The sequence below is a fragment of the Pyrenophora tritici-repentis genome, chromosome 4 (genome assembly GCF_003171515.1).
Source record: "Pyrenophora tritici-repentis strain M4 chromosome 4, whole genome shotgun sequence".
In the NCBI taxonomy this organism is placed as follows: domain Eukaryota; kingdom Fungi; phylum Ascomycota; class Dothideomycetes; order Pleosporales; family Pleosporaceae; genus Pyrenophora; species Pyrenophora tritici-repentis.
In genome coordinates this window covers 1,182,821-1,201,881 of record NC_089393.1, presented here as the reverse complement: position 1 = coordinate 1,201,881, position 19,061 = coordinate 1,182,821, and the positions used below count along the sequence as shown (strand labels likewise).

Below are 19,061 nucleotides of genomic sequence, written 5' to 3'. Positions count from 1 at the left end.
AGCATCTGACGACAGCATGGAGGGGCAACAAGTTTCACTATATAATGCAGACTGAGACGTTCGGTATATCGCAGACATCTTCGCTTCTTCCTGTATTTGAATACTACCCTGCACTCCACTCAATCGGCAATGTCGAAGTACTTCCATCTTATCAACGAGGAGGCAAGACGTGGCCATCTCTGCTCAGTAGCAAGGCTAACCTTTACAGCTTATTGAAGGCTCCTCTTCTGAAAATTACACAGTCTACAACCCCGCAAACGACGAGATAGTGGGTGAGATCAACCTGGCCGATGCTGCCGAAGTTGATGCCGCCGTCGCTGCCGCCCGCGAAGCTTACGAAAATGGACCGTGGAGCAAGTTCAACGGGGCCCAGCGCGCCAAAGTAATGCTCAAGCTTGCGGATCTCATCGAAGCAAATGATGCCGAGATCACCAAAGCCGAAGTCACTGCAATGGGCCAGCCCACGTCTATCATGGGCGGCTGGATAGTACCTATGGTTGCAACAACATGGAGATACTACGCTGGTATGTGAACTGCGAGACAGAGGCGCGACTTTACTAATCTCGTGAATCTGCGTAGGTTGGGCGGACAAGATCGAAGGACAGACCTATCCCTTAGAAGATGGCGCTTTCAGGATAACTCAATACGAGCCCTACGGCGTTTGTGCGGGCATTGGTCCCTGGAATGTCTCTATCATGTATGTTGTACAGCAAAAGTCTGAGAGGAGATACTAACAAACCCAGGACCATGGCATGGAAGATGGCACCTGCTCTGGCAGCTGGCAACACCTTTGTCTTCAAAGGATCCGAGAAATCTCCATTCAGCATCTTGATCATCGCGCGCCTTTTCAAAGAAGCTGGATTCCCTCCTGGAGTCGTCAACATTATCACTGGCGCGGGAAAAACCGGAGCTTTGATGGCTGCACACATGGACATCGACAAGATCAGCTTTACTGGATCTGGTCTTTCAGGAAGAAAGGTCGTCGATGCAGCAAACAAGAGTAATATGAAGCGAGTGACGCTGGAGCTTGGGGGGAAATCCCCATCTCTAGTGTTTGATGACGCAGATTTCGATGCTGCTATTGCAGCGTAAGTGTTCTTTTTTCGCATAGCTAACGCAGCTGACATTCCTCTAGAAACTCACAAGGCTTCCTCTTCAACTCCGGACAAGCTTGCATTGCGACCTCTCGCCTATTCGTACAGTCTAACATCGCCGACAAGTTCATAGCAACCCTAAAAGCGCACTTTGAGGGTGCCGCTGGTATGATGGGCGACCCCAGCGACGCCAATACGAGACTTGGCCCACTAGCGGATACGAAGCAACTCGAGCGCGTTCTCGGTTACATCGAAACGGGCAAGTCGGAAGCGAAGCTGCTGGTTGGCGGTGAACGGAAAGGAGACAAGGGTGCCTTCGTCACTCCAACGATATTCCTGAACCCTGGCAAAGACAGCACGATCTACAGGGAAGAAATATTCGGCCCAGTGCTATCTGTATTGACATTTGAAGCGGAAGAGGAGGCTATCAAGCTGGCGAACGATACAAGTTACGGTGAGTTGACACCTTCAACGCTGGTGTGGTGACACATACTAATTCTTTTACCAGGCCTGTCAGCAGCCATATACACGGAGAACCTCGCGCGCGCGCTTCGCGTCTCTTCCAAGATCAAGGCTGGCACGATTGGTATCAACTCTGGATATGCACCAGACAACATCATGCCTTTTGGCGGCTACAAGCAGAGCGGAATGGGTCGAGAGTTGGGTAAAGAGGGCTTGTTGGCGTATATGCAGTCAAAGTCGATCAGGATTAAACTGTAAAACTAGTTTACCGATATCCGAGAATCGTGTGGTTACAAAAAAGTGTTAAAATACACCTTTAGTGTGCAGTCTGATCTCCTACCTCTGGACATGTTAGGACAGGGCTATAAATTGCTCTAATTATACCTCTTCTCTCTCTTCCACCTCTATCCCACAATATTATTTTCCAGATACCGACTCATCAAGCGACAACAACACTAACGAAGCCTTGAGCCATGAGCGACCCCATCAAGCCGACACTGGCCTTCTCAGAGAAGAGTAAGCGAATGCGAATCTCTTACGCCACCAAGAGAATCGAGAGACCCATACAAGAGGTATGGGCTGTATGGGGGACCTACATACTGTGGTAGAGGGATAGCCTCAATAGTCAGAAGAGAGGCTGCCGACCCGCAATCGGTAGAGAGTAGAGAACAAGAAGGTATCCGAACAATAAACGGTAGTATTAAGAATCGTGTACGATAACTGATCCGATGATATCGAGCTTCTCCTCGCGGAGTCGCCCTAAAATACTCAACCCTAGCGCCGATTACCTAACGCCGAACACGTGACAAGCTACTACACCACAATACATAAAACTGAAGGAGAATATCACCGATGCTATCTCTTCTCCCATCCGACGCACGAAGGGATCTCCTACAGGCTAGCCGACATTAGAGGCGATATTGACAAAGATACCTTGATTGACGAGTTGAGGGGGGTTGAGAGATGAAAAGACGAGGCCCTAGAGTTATGGATGAAGAAGTTTGGACCATCGACGAAGGCAAAAATCAGCAACGAGGAGATACCGGAAGCCCAGCAACAGTCAGCGAAGACAAGTCAGCCCGAAGAACCCCGACCTGTCGATTTGAAAGAGCTCTCTATGGTTTGAACAGACCCCGACAAATACTTGGGCGATCCTCAGCTTCATTACATAGCAGCATTGCTGCAAGAAGAAGTCGGGTCAAAGCAAACACCGCCATTCGATCTCATCACGAACATGCGCCGATCAATTTCTGAGCAGAGATAGGATCGTTCCGCCAGGGAAGCATGGGTTCGTTGGGTGCAGGCTCATGGCAAGCCCTCGCATGGACTTCACGAAGACGAGTTTGATTTGGTGAACACATATCTGCTTTTCAGTTCTACTATTTATTTTCATTTACTCTAAGCGTGAAGAAATCTGTGGTTAGGAAAGCTGCCTCGAGGGAGAAGTAGGCCTGAGACCAAGCTTATTCAGGGTGACGTGGTGTGGTAAAAGTCTGGACTCTTGTGCTTTGAGCAGTTCGATATTTTCATGGTTTATCGAGAGCAATGACTGCGGTTATCGATGGCATGGGTCGGTATGTTTCTGGCCAGGGATATAGCCGCCAAGGGAAGCATGGTAAAGGCTCCATAAGGCTTTGAGCAGGTAAAAGTTTGGGTGATTTTTTGAAGCTTCGTGTGGGGTAAGGTCACAGTCCGCAACAATCAATTAAGTGGGTCCTAGAAGGTTCAGATTGGATTGATTGATTGCCGCTTTAAGCCTAGTAGTTACCTATAGGAGTTTAAGCCCTACCTAGATAGGTAAGTGGGTCTAGGAGAGTGACCGGATTGAATTGATTGTTGCGGAGTCTAGGTAAGGTCGTCTTGCATGACTTTATATGGCAATCACTCTGTGGGTTCTTGGTCTTTGAACTTATCATAATATGCTTTGGTTTGGTATTCTAGTCAATCTAGTTATGGTTCACAATGGTGTTCATAGCTAGCCATGATATCGGTAACGTGAAAGCGATGTTGATGTTGACGAAGTGAAGGAAGCGTTCGTGTTTGTGACGTGAAGGAGGCGTTCGTTGGTGAAGTGATGGCGATGTTAATGTTGAAGACGCGAAGAGGGTGTTAGATGCTGATGAAATGAAGGAGGTGGTGTTGATGTTGATAGCATGAAGGATGCGTTCGTTGACGACGTGAAGGCGGCATTGATGTTGATGACATGAAGGCGGTGCTAGGCTTAGCAACGTAAAGTCGGTATTGATTTCAACGATATGAAGGTGATGCTAATCATGCCCATAACATACTGAATGGTGCGTTCGCGCATGGCTTCGACGTGGAGGATACCTTCATTCGACCATGAACTGATTGATGAGTCTCATGATAATCATGCTATTGTTAATGTCTATTGACTTCCTTCCTCTCCATGATCACTCTTATCTTCTCCATGTTTCGTGAAACTGCAATGACGTAACCATCGGTCTCAAATGCCCTAGGGTTGCCTCAGCCATGCATTGCGTTGAAGAGTCCCAATTCCTAGCCGCCAAGTCTGGAGAACGTTAACATGGGCGTTTATAGCTGATTGAAGTAAGCTATGCTATCGTTCATGTTGCGATGATATGGATGCTGGGATTTTGGAGAGGGGCTGTGCCCGGTGCCACGTAGCATTAGCCACCCTTTCTGATACGAACAGGTAGCGTGAAGAATATGTAGGTATCATCATATAAGTATCAGACCCCTTGAAGAAGGGCAACATCGCAATGGCTCTGTATGATGTAAAGTAGTAAACAACGTCTATGCAAGTAATGTCACTGCTGAAGCGCGGCAACTGCCCTCAGTTGAAGATATACTCTTCGATGACTCCTCATTTCTCATTGTGCCTTCGAGTATCATGGTACTCTCCCACAGGCGACCCAAAACTTCCGCTCTTAAACGAAAAATAAATATAAAAGATTACAGCTACAAGTCGACCCTGATCCAAGATTGAACGCCTCAACCAACCTCACTGCTGAAGCGGCAATACTCACTAACATTTCAGAGACGTCTTCGATGACGAGATAAGCGCCCATTGCTTAGCTTGCAGCTTCGAACGTGATGATGCGTTTTGAAATTCACAAACCTTATATGATTAGCTGCAAATCAAACTCTGATAAACGATTTCAGGAGTGCTGCTGCGTTGGTTGAAAGGTCTCAATGGTAAGTCTTTTCACAAGTAGAGATTCCTGTTTGACATAGTTTCCAAAGTTGTTTTCACGAGTCACTTTTGTGCTGCTGGGTTTTGTATTCTCAAATCAATTGAGTCGTCTATCATATAATCTATCCTCTAGTTCTCTAAGCAAAACACTTCTTACTGAGCGCCGATGATCCGGTGGGTGCATCCCAACTCGCTAGAGATACATCCGACCTCGACCTCTGGGGCTTTTCCGATCACCTTGCGCTCTCCCCTCGCTACTGGCTGAGCTACCTCGCCGTCTCTCTTTTGCTGACCTCCAATGAGTCCGCCAATGGTGACTACATCAGCGATGGCACCGACACCACCACCGATGCCCTTTGCTGCGTTGCCGAAGTTCTTAGCTACACGTGCTTCCCTCTTTTGCTGTTGCTGACCTCCAATAAGTCCGCCAATGGTGACTACATCAGCGAGGGCACCGAGACCGCCACCAACACCCTTAGCAGCACCACTCTTTCCGATGCGGGCGTCTCTCTTCTGCTGTTGCTGACCTCCAATAAGTCCGCCAATGGTGACTATATCAGCGAGGGCACCGAGACCGCCACCGACACCCTTGGCAGCACCACTCTTTCCGATGCGGGCGTCTCTCTTTTGCTGCTGCTGACCTCCAATAAGTCCGCCAATGGTGACTACATCAGCGAGGGCACCGAGACCGCCACCAACACCCTTGGCAGCACCACTCTTTCCGATGCGGGCGTCTCTCTTTTGCTGCTGCTGACCTCCAATAAGTCCGCCAATGGTGACTACATCAGCGAGGGCACCGAGACCGCCACCAACACCCTTGGCAGCACCACTCTTTCCGATGCGGGCGTCTCTCTTTTGCTGCTGCTGACCTCCAATAAGTCCGCCAATGGTGACTACATCAGCGAGGGCACCGAGACCGCCACCAACACCCTTGGCAGCACCACTCTTTCCGATGCGGGCGTCTCTCTTTTGCTGTTGCTGTCCTCCAATGATTGAACTGATAGTGAGGCCATCAGCGATGGCACCAATGCCACCAGCGATACCCTTAGCAGCTCCTCCCTTGCCAATGCGAGCCTCGGGGTCCCTCGTTGTAAGCGGCTGGGTGTTAACTTCGTCGATGGCGAGCTCGCTCCTGTTACTGTTAGCATACTGTTCCATATCATTCTCTAGGAAAACTTACACTTTGTGGTCAGCTTCAGCATGGCCAAGGATCGTATGAAGCTCAGTGGGCTGGGTGTTGGAAATGACTTGGGGACCGACGACCGGCGCGGCGTTGACACTCATGCCAGCAGTGAATGCCAAGATAGCTGCGATGGTGGAAGCGTGCATGTTGAAGGTGTTGAGGGTGTTGAAGTGGGGTGGGGTAAAGTGAAGTGGGAGTGAAGTTTGGTGAAAGATGTGAATGAAGATGGAAAGTTGAAGTGAAGAAAGTATCGGATCGTCAACCTGTGAGACCGTGATAGAATGTAAGTGGTGATGAGATGAGTGATGCTGTGTGATGATTTCCAACTGTCGTGTGGATGCTCATCTTTATATCAGTTGGAAGTGCTTCCTACAAGGACGAGAATAAGGCATCCGCTTGCCAAGTACCTAGCATTGTTTCGACGAGATAGCTACCAAGCGCAGAGCATAAACACCGATTCTCCCACATGTCCCAGCGTCAGCGAGAACTACTGCATGATGGAGGAGGCTCTTTGCCAAATTCGTGGGGTTAGCGCTTGGCGGGGACGTCACCAGATCGATGACAACGGCGTGTGTACTGCATTGCCTGAGCACGAACGTTGCTTGTCTAGCGACCCCAGTGCGCGACGTGGCCGGCATGAAGCGGTCATACTTTGACACGCGCGCGCTAGTGGACAGTCATACTAAACAAGTGCAGGCATGAACGGTTCGGTCGCCAAGACACAGCTGTCAAGGCTGTCAAGAGTTTCGAAGCCTTTTCAAAGCCCGTGCGCGCACCGCATTTAGGCCTCGGCACTATACTCTAACCCCAAACAGTCTGTGCGTGTTTCCACTACACGTGCCTTGGCAAGCTGGTTTAACTTAGTAAATCTGGTATAACCCATACAAACCCATGGTTCGCATATGGCATGTCCTATTTTTGCATTGATGTTTGTCTATCCCCGCGACGTTGTTTAATCAACATCTGAAAAGATCGGTCTATGCAACGGCGACTTGGGGAAACATTAGCGTTAAACTTATTGTCTTTATTTCATACTGGGCTTTACGGCTGGTACGCGTACGATATGCGGTTACGAAGCAATGGCTATAGAATAGCGATGCGAGAACACCGTAGGTCTCTACTGGAAATCTTATATAGTTGGCTTCGCTGTCCCTCTTTTGTTTTCTATTCATTTCCCATCGACCTTCTCCCCCACAACCTTCTCCACTTCTTCTTCTTCTTCTTTTTCTTCTTATACATCTCTTCTCAAGCCTGGTTGCTAAGATGCAGTTCTCTTCCCGTACACTTCTGTTGGCTGGCCTTTTACAGTCTGTACAAGCCATGGACAGTCTTGCGGTGGAATTCAACACCGCAGCTGCCAGTGGCGGTGCTGCTGGTGTTCTTGCAGAGCGTAAGTTGCCATCTAAGCGGTACATGGAACAACGATCCTAACATGTAGAATTCTAGCCGCCGCAGGTTCCGGTTTGGCTGTGAGAGTTGGAACTGAGAAGATGCTTCCCGGCTCCTACACACTTGTTATATCTGGGGAAGGCTCTCGAAACGGCACATGCAACCCATCGTCAACGACTGTTTGCGTTATGCAGCCGGGTCTGATATCCTCCTCTCAGCAGACCATGCTCGCTGGCAAGATGGTCTACGAGCTTGTAGACCCGACCAAGCCCGCCTCCAAGGTAGCTTCCGCTGCCGAGTTGCCAACCGGCAATCTTGCTCTACTGAATGGCTCCACACAGCTTCTTCTCAACACAACGGATGGCCAACCTCAGGATAAGGCAATGCTGCTTGGGGGGTCGTTCGCTAGCCAACATACCGTCGCAAGCAACGTGTACAAAGCATCAGACCACAAGGCCTCAGGACTATTGGCAAGGGAGATTCCTACAAGGACTTTGATGGAAAGATCGCGCAAGACCCGGAGGCCTAAGAGGCCGGTTAGGAACATTACCTTGAACATGGATCACGATAAGGAAGATGAAAACCACAGCGAGTTACTCCAGACCACACCTCTGATTTGGATCTTTGCAGCTCTTGCCATAGGTATAGTTGCTTAGATAGGACAACGTGGAGCTACGAGAGTGTCATAGTGTCATATACGTGGCGGGACCTTGGTATATGTGCCAGTCAGTCTGTACGCAAAGGGTTCTTCCAATCAATAAATAGATAGCAAATCCAAAAAAAAACTTGTGGTATCGTCCACGCCAAACTGTTGCTTGTCTAAAACTTCAAGGTGACCAGAAGCAATTTCTCGCAAGTCATTCGGCTGGAACTCTTCTTCGCAACAACCATGCTAATGCTGTTCATGTTACTGTTGTGTGGTGACAGTCGCAATTCGGCCTACATCTCTTCTGCCTCGCCCGTCTTTCCTCCCAACATTCGCTCGGCGGGATATTTTGCGATCGGCTTCACCATCCAGAGTCCCTTGGCTTCCCTCTCATATACGATCGTACTGGATCCTAGCACGTACGATGTGATTTTTGTACGTGCTACAGATGTTTCTCTAGCATGGACAAAAGATGACGAGGTTCACGGGGACTGCGAGATTTTTCTGATGTGCAAAGTAGTGAATGCGTCCATTGGTCTCCTCGAATGGAACAACGTGTTATGTTCCGTTTTGTTTTTTTCTGGAGATGAAGACAGTAGAATAGCATTATTGATGCGCACCCGTTGGCTGGGACGTGTGTAAACGGAAAACAAACCGGGAATACTAAGTTACTTAGATTGGGCGACCCCCAACTGCCAAGCTCGGCCCATGACAATAGGGCGCAGGTGCCAGTATAACACTCAACGCACTGCGTGCTGTTGGTAAACTTATTGACACTCAATCTAGCCTACATACCGTGAAGGCAGCTGCATAATCTACTTACCAGCCACTCTAGTCAGATTGCCACCCTCGCGAGTCGCGACCTCAGCGTTGATTCGATTCAATTCCGAAACCTTGGATAGATCGAGATTCGCGAAGCGACTTTCAAGCCTGGCTGCATATTTATCAGAACTTTTGCTTGGAGCGAGAGGAATGGACGCAGCTGCTGTTGTAATGTCACATTGCTGCACAGCAACCACGCTTCCGAACTACTCCCACTCCCAGGATTTGTAGCTAGGATATTTAACTCGCGACGGCGACTTTCACGCGTTCTTATCTTGTCTCCGCCATCCCGGGTCCTGAAATAGTAAATCAGGGCCTTTATCGACGCCTACACATGCCGCTCCACCGGGAACATCTTGGCAGCCAAGGCGCGTCTCCGCGCCCACGTAACAGCTCCACCTGTAAGATAGCGGAGGGAACGCCTCACCAAGCTTGATAGTTGGTATCAGTAGACTTAGGCGGCTGTCTTCCAGTGATTATCGCCCTGGCACGCGACAAGCCCGTCCATGAGGTGCCGACTCGTTGGTTGAAGACTGCGTCGTGACGCGCGCCATGACTACAGGTGGCCTTGGGTCACGTTCACAGGGGCGTGGGAGGCACCAGTAGAAGGATGGAGCTCTGTGGCTTCTCTCTTAATCTCGAGAATTTGCTCTTTCTCTCCAACTCTCCCAGAGTTGCTATCAGTCAGTTCAGTCAGTCCGGAGCTCTCTGGACTGACTGAACTGACGTCCTGAGGTCACTGAACTGGACTGGACTGACTGCCAAGACTTTTCAATTAAACTAAAACTGACTGACTGAACTGACGTCGCCGCGGCCTGCGGACTGACTGGACTGACTGAACTGAGTTACCTGACGTCGAACTGAGATAAATGCTCCTGTACTTTTGAGATTTCTTCCTCTGATAGTGTGCGCGCTAGCCCAGAAGCTGAGGTAGTTGTTGGCTGTATACCAAGCCTCTTCCAGCTCTTCAAGCTCTGCAAAGCTGAAATAAGCTCTGGCTTTATATGGAGTCTCCGGGTGCCTAACATGTCGCCAAGCTCGCTGAAAGTCCGCTCACAGTCTGCCGCTGCTGCTGGTATTGTTAGGACGTCAATAGCGAACTTTGAGAGTATAGGGAACTGCCCAGCAACTGACTCCCAGTATAGAAGCGGATTAAGAGACAGCCAATCCTCCTCAGCTAACGCTGGTTGCCGCTTCCATATCTCATACTCATCCTTAGCAAGGCTTGCCTCTAACTGCCGTGTGCTTTGCTCAATTGACGACTGTAGAAAAGCTGATCGCGACGTTGAAATCCCTAGCCGGGGCTTCTTACGCGGCGGCGTTACAGTGTGAGCTGAAGTGGCTGCAGAGTCCTTCCGCCCTTGCCACATGCGCAGGAATGCCCGGTGGTTATTGTCAAGCCAGCCGTCGCGATAGTGGACACCGTCACGGGCAGTGACATGGGTGTCAGGCACCTTCCAGAGCGCTGAGAGGTGGTGTTTGTAGTGCGGGTGTAGTATTGTAGCAGTGTAGTAGACAGGCGCGTTATCGAATTTTGCGTAGTACTCAGCAAGCTTACAATGCGCAAGGTTAACGTTTGTAATAAGATGATCTTCAGGCGCATCTAGATCTTCGTAATTTACATCCTTAAGGCGGTCTTTGAGAGCCTCAAGCTGGTCAAGAAGCCACTCAAACGTTACTAGAACTTCCCATATAGCGCCGTGTCGGCCGTGTCGGCCGCGACCTTCAAGTAGCCGTGTAGCTTCGGCAAATGGCTCAAGGAGTCGAATGTATTCTGTTATTGTCGCCCAGTCCTTGCCGCTTAGACCCCCTTCGCGTATATATAACCGTGGCTGGGCAGCAGGGAGCTGGTCACGATTCTTCCGGCGTCGTGAGGTTGCTGTTGCAGCACTATGCTCCTCAAGTTTACACTCAATATAGCCATCGATAGGGCCGTGTAGCTCAGCTGCACGGACAAACGTGTTGAAATAGCTATTCCAGCGTGTCTTAACAGGCTTCACAAGCTGCCGGATGTGGGGTGTAACACCTAGAGACTCTGCCTCCTCGCACTGTAGGCGCTCTAGTAGTTGTCGAGTTTGAGGCGTACAGATAGACGCAATCACGTCAAAGAGGACGCCAACAGGACCGTATTTGCGCCACTCATCCATGTACTTCTCCTCTTCCTCAAGGTGTGCGGCTTCATTCTCGTACGCGCTACGGTCTTTGCCCCAAATTACTAATTGTGCGCTTAGGTTGAGTATATGGCAGCAGCACCGCAGCCGCCGCTCGCTTGCGATAAAGCCAAACTCCTCTGCTAAGGACTCAACTGCAGTATTATTGTTACTTGCGTTGTCAAGCACAAGTTACCCAACCCTCGCGTTGTCAACGCCAAATAGCCGAAGTATTGTTGTTGCTGCAGCGGCAATATTATTGCCAGTGTGCGCCCCGTGTAGCTTAGGCAACCTAAGCAGGTGGTCAACTAGCTTGCCCTCGCTGTTAAGGTAATGTACGCAGAGGCTAGTAAAAGCATACTGCCCACCAGTTGAAGTCCAGTTGTCGAATGACACGTGTATAAGCGACCGGGCTTCGCGAAGGTAGTTGGCAACAGCTGGTATGTATGTATTGTACTCAGTAATAATATGATCGTGGAGCGTTTGGTGGCTACGCCAAAGGAGAGCTTCGGCTAGCGGGCTCACGGCCGCAATCATGGCTCGAAACTGCGGCGTTTCTATTACGCGAAGGCTCTGGTTGTCCGCGACTACCCAGTCCTTCAGCGCGTCCTGAAATCGAGAGGTTGAAAAGCTTGCTGCCATCTCGTTTGCTACCTCTTGCGATATTTCTATCCCTTTAGACCTCATAATATGTACTTGGGACTTTGCGAGCGCGCCCATAATATTGCCCTCCCGGCTAGCAATTGGTACAGGTCCGTTAGGTCCGTGTGTGTCCAGGCTTGTTGCTTGAGAGGTGTCGGCCGGCGTTTGTAGTGCTGTCAGCCTCGTAGCAAGCCTCCTGCTTCCGTCGTTGATGGCAGTACCGGCAAAGCCAGTAGTTTTTCTTGTACTTGCGGTGCCAGACGGCCCAGCCGTGGCGGTAGATCCAGCTTTTTGGCCCACCGCGACTATTACGCTCAACCTAGCGCCGCTCAAGATACGGCACACGCTTAAAATCAAGCCCGTCGTAATTGTCGTCGTCGTCGTCGTCGTCGTCGCCGTCGTTGGGGAAGTCCGCCTGTACTGCCAAGGGCTCATCAGCCTAGGCCTCGCTCGCAGTATCGCCAACAGTAGGCGCGTTTGATAGCGATGGTAAAGGAGAATTGCGCTTGTCGCATTCTACAAGGCGGCGAAGGCCTGAATTAGAGGGAGTAGACATGAAGTACACCAAGAAGTATTATGGCAACAGTAGTCTAGCGTCGTGTGTATAGCAGACGCGACGCGACGCGACGCGAAAGGCTTACTAGGTGCGCACCGGGTAGCGCATTTCCGCAAACTCTAATTAGCTTAAAGCTAGATGCTTTAACTTATATAGGATTAGTGTCTATATATCTAGGACTAGCGCGGCTTCGAAGCCGCACTAAATGTGGCTTTCACAACTCTAAAATACTGCTTTAAAAACAGCTAACGTCAGTCTAACGTCAGTCAGTTTAGTCAGTCTGGAGGCTTCTGAACTGACTGGACTGACGTCCAGCTGCCTCAAGAACTGACTGACTGAACTGAGTCTTGGCAGTCAGTTCAGTCAGTTCGAACTGAGTTACCTGACTGATAGCAAGTCTGAACTCTCCAACTCTCCAACTCTCCAACTCTTCATGTTAACATCTTTGCCCACCAAGCCGTCTACTTTGCCTTCCTGAGCGCATTGGAGACTGCACGCCTACCATGAACGCCGTTCGACGAGCCATGCGGGCCGTGTTCCCTCCACCTCGAATAGCGCCCGATGGCCGTGCAGAATGGCCCTCGCGAGCACCCTACGTACTGGCCTCAATGGGAGGAACCATAGGATTTGGAAATCTGCTTCGTTTTCCGTCCCAGGTCTTCAACGACAACGGCATCCAGTGGTTCATACCCTATCTTATGACCATCTGCCTCCTCGCCATTCCAGTGCTTATCCTAGAAGTCGCCATAGGACAGGCTTATCGTAGCGGCTGCGTCATAGGATATAACGGTCTTGACCGACGTTTTACAGGAGTCGGGTTCGGCATGGTCTGCGTCGGTTATGCTGTAGCCATTTATTACATCTCAGTCCTCTCCTGGGTTATAGTATATTTCCGAAACTCTTTCCGATCAGCCGACTCTTTCTTTCCCACGGACGGAAAATCCACAGGCATATTTCAGTCATGTGGTCAATGAAGTTCCCCCAATTGCTGCCGTATACAGCGACGACGGCAGTAAAGTACTGTAATATGTGTCTTATCCCGGGATAGACGTCTCCGGTGAGCTAATCGGCTTGTGTCTTTTCTCGTGGTTCATCGTGTGGATCTGTTTGTACAAGGGCATTGCCATCACCGCCCGCGTGGTGTACATTACCATCGTCCTTCTCATCATTCTTACTATTGTCCTGGTTGGGCGTGGAGCTTCATTACCGAATGCAGGCCGAGGAATCAAGCTTTACTTTGGCGAATTTAATGCTGATGAGCTCGCCGCGGGCAAGATCGGGCAAGCGGCCACCAGTCAGGTGTTTTACTCTACGGGTGTGGGTTTCGGCTGCTACACAGCCCATGCATCCTATAACTCAAAGTTCGCCAATGCAGTCGAGTATGTCATGATGATATGCAGCGCCAATGCTCTTTTCGAGTCGTTTGCTGCCTTTGCAGTCTTTGGTGTCGTTGGCAACCTGGGTATGACACCTGAGAGCCAACAAGAAGCCGTGGGCACGTATACGCTCGGCTTCTACACTCTTCCCAGCGCTATCTAGCAAATGCCCGGCGCACCTTTCTTGGCTGTCTTGTTTTTCTTGACCTTTTTTCTGCTTGGTGTTTCCTCGTCTTTCGCGCCACTGGATGCGATGATCACATCCATGTGCGATACCCATTGGGGCTGGAAGTTCAAGCACTCAAGTATCGCGACGGTAATCACTATCATCTCGGCTTTGCTGTCGCTGTTCTACTCGGCCGGATTTGGCTACCAAGCTACCAATGCAGTCGATGCATGGATCAGTAACATCTCGCTCATCTTCGTCGTATGGACCGAATGCGTCTGCGCTACTTCGTTCTACCGCTTCGTCGATATCATCGGTCAGGCCGGCGCACCTTCATTCTGGCTCCACTAGTGCTCTTACATCGGTGCCCAAATTATTGGTAACGTACACAGTCTCCGACAAGATTGGCGCTGATGTTGGCTTCGGCGTTTGCATTGCTGGCACAATCATCTCAGTTTTGATTGCGAAGGAACCGAATTCCACGGCGCCTCGTTTCTGGGGCCGCAACAAATTCCTGAACCGTGACTGGTGGGTCGGAATGTACTTTGTAAGAACAATCCGTCCGCAAATCCAATTGAGCTTCTACTAACAACCTCCAGGGAAACCAACTAGCGCGCGATCTCAACTACGTAGTATGCGTCGGTAACCAATGGCGACTCCCCGTCTTCTGGGCACCCATCTTGCGCTATTTTGCCGCGCCCGTACTCTCCATCATCTTCTGCTTCGCCTATCCCACCTTTTACGCCACACGCGGCGATCCACTTCAGATCTTTGCTTTCATGGTCGCTCATCTCATTGTTTTAGTTGTTCTTGTGGGCTTCATCATTCCTAAGAGCTTGAACATTTTTGTGCCACCAGAACGTCGCGATGAGGGCAATAGGCAGTATGCTCCTCAGACCTTGCTTGGAAAAGATGACACGAACATTGTTGGAGGTATTGCGCCGGGGCTAGAAGAGGAAGCTGGTACGTCGCCGTATTCGGAGTCGGAGAAGATTGACAGGAAGAAGTAAGTGGCATGTGAAAGATTAGACCAGCACGCTATCTGGCAGTGAAGTTTTCCAGTTGAGATTCTCCCGAACACTTGCTGCTATCGAGAGTGGCCAAAATCTCAAACAAAAACGTCTATACCCTTGCGCCAGACCGTTGACAAGTGAATTTCTCAATACTTCTTTCCCGTGAACTCCCTGCAGATGGACATTTTCGCTGCTTTCGGCAGCCTACACCACTGTATACGGTTGGAACGGTATTAATAGGTATACTGTCAAAGATAGTAAAGAATACACAAGTGCTCATGCCCCATGGCCTAAACATCTCATCACAGCATAAACGCTGCTATTCCAACCGCAACCGCACCCCCAGCCATCGCCACCAGGCCAGTAGGACGCGGTCCACCAGCCATCCCGCCCTCACTCCCTGTCGCTTTCAGTCCAGCCTCAGCCCCCATCCCCGTTCGCGTCGGCATTGCGGTAGATGCAGGTGCCGTCATACCCAAAACAGTCGCCACAGCAAACTTCAACTCTTCCGTTGCTCTCAAATCGCTCTGCGACCACACCGATGGCTGCCCACTAGGATATACAATGGAACCGTAGTCTCCGCCGCGCGCATCCCCATCGCAAGTTATAGGGACTTCAGTAAATACGTCCGTCCATGTGCACTCGCCGTTCTTAGTCAACCCCCCGGATGCCGCGTCTGTGAGGTGGAAGCCCCAGGTCTCTGGGCCTTGGAACAGGGTGAAGGGAATGCAGGGGGAGGGTGCGGTAAGCGGGGTGCTGGCTGGTAGTGCGGTGGCGTAACATGAGAGGGCGACAGACCGGCCGTTGTCGTAGCCCGCTGTTATCAACGAAGGGGCTGGATGGCATAGTCAGGGGTGCGATCCACAACGTGCCATCATTTTTGGACTTACCTATGTATTTTATTGACAAAGACGGAGTAGGAGTCGTCGTTTCGGCATCGCAGACTTTTTTGTAGGTAGTCGCTGTGGCATCGGAGGATACGAATGTGAGTGTAGGTTCGGCACGGTACATCAAATTGATGTATGTGAGGTTATACTGCGCATGAACTGCGCTCGATAAGAACGATGCAACAAAAAGCTTCAACATGGCAGTAGCGCGAAAACAGAAGGTCTCGATGATCGCAAATGTTCAACGTCAGAGGAATCTCGACTGGAGTCGCAATGCCTTAATTTATTTCATTTCTGTATTCGCTATTGCATCCCAAGTAGGCAGCTGCCAAGATGATCTGGGTCGGTTCTCTGGTTGTGGAGGATTGGATTTAACTAGAAGCTCGGCAAGCCTTGTGTTGGCGGGGCGGTAAGCAGATATAAGTAGACGCGCCCTCGTTGTACATGAGCCTAGCCAGATGACAGCCAGATAATGATTATTTAGTACAACCGTGTAATTGGCTTACGGATGTCTCGAAATAGTGTTTTCACCACTGTTCAAAAGCTTCAGCCGCTCATGCATTTGATGGGGATGTGTAAACGTTCATCGTACGCTGTACCTGGGGGGATATGTCCGCGTGCCGCTGTAGGCACGCCTAAGCGATAAGCCGAGATTCGTGTGTCGAGTCACAACTGCAGACAACGTACACCGGAGTAGGACGTGAAAATAATTAACCCAAGATAAATGTCGGCCGAAGTGCGATGAGCTATATTCATTAGGCTCCCACCCGATGACTACCTTTCGGCGGAAAGCGCGTGAAAATCAAGACCACGAAGCCGAGCAATGCAACAGCAGCGTTGCAGACGAACGTGAGATGACTTTGCCCGATCTCAGCGAGCGCCGCAAATGTCAATCCGAATACTGTAGTGGTCGACAGTCGTGCGATGTTTTCAACAAGTGTAATGCCAGCCAATGCGTCGACGCGCTCGGCGTTTGGAAGCATCTGGAGGATCGATCCCTTTGACGCTGCACCCGTACCTGCAGCACATGGTAGCAATACGGCGACAAGAAACATCTGCCATCCCTGCGACACAAAGACGGCGACGCCGGTAAGGATCCCATCAAGCAAAAGACTGAAACGCGCGTAGAACAGGTCAAACGCAAACGTCTCTTGTTCATTCGTTGGTTCTGGGTTTGGCGGTTCCTCATTCTCCAGGGGATCAACAGTCTCTGTTGTCGCGGGCGTGGGCGGTATGACATGGACTGCGAGTAGTGGCCCCCTTTGCTCTTCTTCCTCTTCCCTCTTTTTGTCGCCGTCACCCAGCCATTTCCGCCCAGCAGCAATGATGCGCGGGAAGACGAGGGAGAGAAACCCACCTCTCAAAGACGAGTATAGGAAGATCAATGCTCCATTCTCACTGGTACCAAAATGAAATTCCGCAGTTGCGTACATTTGGAGTAGCACTGGTATATATCCTGTCGCAAGGATACCCAAGAAGACGCCAATGCCTAGGGTCAATGCTCCGGTCTGAGTGCATGTACGTCCGTCTGGTAGAACCCATTTTTGCGGCGCAAAGATTCGAAGAGGGCCCAAGAAGCGCGCAATACCGGTGCTTTGGCGAGGCTTCGCGTTCTCGTCCTCTATGGGCGGAGGCATGGCAGGTAGAGACAAGGCAACGTATAAGCAGCATAGCAGGAACAATGCCAGCGTCATGCGGAACGGCGCAAGAATACCAAAGTAGTCACCTACAACACCACCAACCAAAAAGCCAATTGCGGAGCCAAAGTACATGCAGCCCTGAAGGCGGCCCAATGAGCCAGTCCGCGCTTCATGCTGGACCACATCGGCAACCAGCGAATTGAGACATAGGACGTAACCATTCGGGCCACCTACGACAGTGATGATCTGGGAAGACTGCACAATCAAGATGCCAATCTTGCCGCCGTGCATGATACCGATAGTCTGCACCAGCAGACGCACCGCAGGCCAAAAAATCTGAATAATGAGCGCCAACTTGACGCCCAGCCTTTTAATCGTCCACCCAGCTACAAGCAGATTCACCAGACCAAAAATCGTAGTCGACGAGGCCAAAACAGCAAAAGAGCGCGCAGCTCCAGCCTCGATCTCGCGCCTGGCGCAAATATCATCGACGTCGGGATCCGGTTCATGATGCTCGTAAAACGCATCGCACATCATGAGGCGGAAAGCATAGAGGATGGGAACTTGAGTAATGCCAAAGGTCAACGAGACGAGAAAAGCGCAGAGCAAAGCGCGAAACAAGACTGATACGCCCCGCTTCCCTTCTCTTTGTTTGGGTTCATTTTCGTGTGGCAGAAGGGGCGTCGTTTCCTCAATTGGCGAGGCACTGTTGGCCTCTTGCAGGACAGCCATCTTCGAGGTTTGGCGTAGAGATGTGTGTGAAAGTCTGATGCTGTTGAGGCAAAAAGTCTTTATCATCCTGCACTGACTAATGCACTATGGTACGGTGGCTGTCATCGGACCGCTTATCGGCGGAATCGCCGTGGCGCGCATCTCCTCCCGAGGTCTACACACCGACTCTGCCATGAAGCCGGATATCAGTCGAAGGGTATGGACACAAAGGATGCTGAGTTGACCGGACCTGTCAAGGTGCGTCGTGCTCGAAAGGCTTGGGGAAAGAGGATAGTCTTAGGTCGCGATGACATCATAGCCACCAGACCCTTGCTACCGCTTCCAAAATCACCCGATGTCCTTCCCAGACTCCACATCATACCCAAGTCATATCTGGAGCCACGCACACTGAATTACTTCGCCGCGAGTAGGCCACATGATTGAATTGAGATGTGATGCAATTATTGCACATTTCCGATATGCCGGAGCCCTCAAAGTGGAGTGAACCAGCCCGCCACTATACATGAAAAAACAAATGCAAAACCAACGCCGCCTATATTGCCCAACCTTTAACCCATGCCTAACCAAAACCCAGTTTTTTTCCTTTGCTCCAATTTCCTTTCCCCGCGATGAGGGTATCTCACTGTTGTACAAAGCCGATTACGCCTTCGCGTCCCGGCGCATCAATCGCTAGCGTTCATGACGCTTAGGCGAAAGCGAATCTCTCGTTGCAATGCGACATCTCGCGGAAGCAGTGTGGGCAAAGGTCCAGCCCTTGCGAGGTCAAGCCGAGGGCTGCTGATGCGGCGTGCAGAGTCTCGCGGGTAGATGCAGGTGTGGTTGTGGAAGCAGGTGTTTGTGCGCCCGATGCGGAAGCTGGGGTAGAAGAGACGGAGTCTAGATATTACGTTAATTTGATGGTGGTGACTATAAAAAGAACATATCTTACCCTTGAAAGAAGGCATGGTAGTAATATTGCAATTGATGATTTGAAGTTTGATTGTGTGTGGTATGACGTATGCGACGGCTTATCTGCTGTAGATGTGAATGCTGAGGGTGAGAAGCGGTGCTGGTGCCGCAACCGCCATTTTATACATGTCTTGCCAACAAAACGTCACCTTGGCGAGTAAAATTCTAGTTCACCCCGAC

The 19,061-nt window shown here is 50.6% G+C and overlaps 9 protein-coding genes across 9 annotated transcripts; 4 read left to right on the top strand and 5 right to left on the bottom strand.

The window, feature by feature from the left end:
• Positions 1-129: 129 nt before the first annotated feature.
• On the top strand, positions 130-1,814 carry PtrM4_092270 (PutA, NAD-dependent aldehyde dehydrogenase; the record flags this gene model as incomplete). The annotated part of the gene is made up of 6 exons (XM_066106997.1): positions 130-162; positions 209-524; positions 580-697; positions 744-1,088; positions 1,136-1,548; positions 1,603-1,814. 6 exons carry the CDS (start codon positions 130-132, stop codon positions 1,812-1,814), a joined length of 1,437 nt encoding a protein of 478 aa, XP_065962665.1.
• Positions 1,815-4,884: 3,070 nt separating this feature from the next.
• PtrM4_092260 (Drf-FH1 multi-domain protein) lies at positions 4,885-6,060 on the bottom strand (the record flags this gene model as incomplete). Its single annotated transcript, XM_001934348.2, has 2 exons — positions 4,885-5,863; positions 5,912-6,060. The coding sequence occupies 2 exons, from the start codon at positions 6,058-6,060 to the stop codon at positions 4,885-4,887; spliced, it is 1,128 nt and encodes a 375-aa protein (XP_001934383.2).
• Positions 6,061-7,234: 1,174 nt separating this feature from the next.
• On the top strand, positions 7,235-7,959 carry PtrM4_092250 (uncharacterized protein; the record flags this gene model as incomplete). The annotated part of the gene is made up of 2 exons (XM_001934349.1): positions 7,235-7,304; positions 7,361-7,959. 2 exons carry the CDS (start codon positions 7,235-7,237, stop codon positions 7,957-7,959), a joined length of 669 nt encoding a protein of 222 aa, XP_001934384.1.
• Positions 7,960-9,616: 1,657 nt separating this feature from the next.
• PtrM4_092240 (uncharacterized protein) lies at positions 9,617-10,918 on the bottom strand (the record flags this gene model as incomplete). The annotated part of the gene is made up of 1 exon (XM_066106996.1): positions 9,617-10,918. One exon carries the CDS (start codon positions 10,916-10,918, stop codon positions 9,617-9,619), a length of 1,302 nt encoding a protein of 433 aa, XP_065962664.1.
• A 1,704-nt stretch (positions 10,919-12,622) lies between these two features.
• Positions 12,623-13,658, top strand: PtrM4_092230 (uncharacterized protein; the record flags this gene model as incomplete). The annotated part of the gene is made up of 2 exons (XM_066106995.1): positions 12,623-12,881; positions 13,168-13,658. 2 exons carry the CDS (start codon positions 12,623-12,625, stop codon positions 13,656-13,658), a joined length of 750 nt encoding a protein of 249 aa, XP_065962663.1.
• A 102-nt stretch (positions 13,659-13,760) lies between these two features.
• PtrM4_092220 (TT-ORF1 domain containing protein) lies at positions 13,761-14,671 on the top strand (the record flags this gene model as incomplete). Its single annotated transcript, XM_001934350.2, has 3 exons — positions 13,761-13,977; positions 14,054-14,208; positions 14,261-14,671. 3 exons carry the CDS (start codon positions 13,761-13,763, stop codon positions 14,669-14,671), a joined length of 783 nt encoding a protein of 260 aa, XP_001934385.2.
• A 305-nt stretch (positions 14,672-14,976) lies between these two features.
• PtrM4_092210 (uncharacterized protein) lies at positions 14,977-15,760 on the bottom strand (the record flags this gene model as incomplete). Its single annotated transcript, XM_001934351.1, has 2 exons — positions 14,977-15,509; positions 15,565-15,760. The coding sequence occupies 2 exons, from the start codon at positions 15,758-15,760 to the stop codon at positions 14,977-14,979; spliced, it is 729 nt and encodes a 242-aa protein (XP_001934386.1).
• Positions 15,761-16,316: 556 nt separating this feature from the next.
• PtrM4_092200 (AraJ, Arabinose efflux permease) lies at positions 16,317-17,933 on the bottom strand (the record flags this gene model as incomplete). The annotated part of the gene is made up of 1 exon (XM_001934352.1): positions 16,317-17,933. One exon carries the CDS (start codon positions 17,931-17,933, stop codon positions 16,317-16,319), a length of 1,617 nt encoding a protein of 538 aa, XP_001934387.1.
• Positions 17,934-18,618: 685 nt separating this feature from the next.
• Positions 18,619-18,877, bottom strand: PtrM4_092190 (uncharacterized protein; the record flags this gene model as incomplete). Its single annotated transcript, XM_001934353.2, has 2 exons — positions 18,619-18,809; positions 18,862-18,877. 2 exons carry the CDS (start codon positions 18,875-18,877, stop codon positions 18,619-18,621), a joined length of 207 nt encoding a protein of 68 aa, XP_001934388.1.
• Between the last annotated feature and the right edge of the window lie 184 nt (positions 18,878-19,061).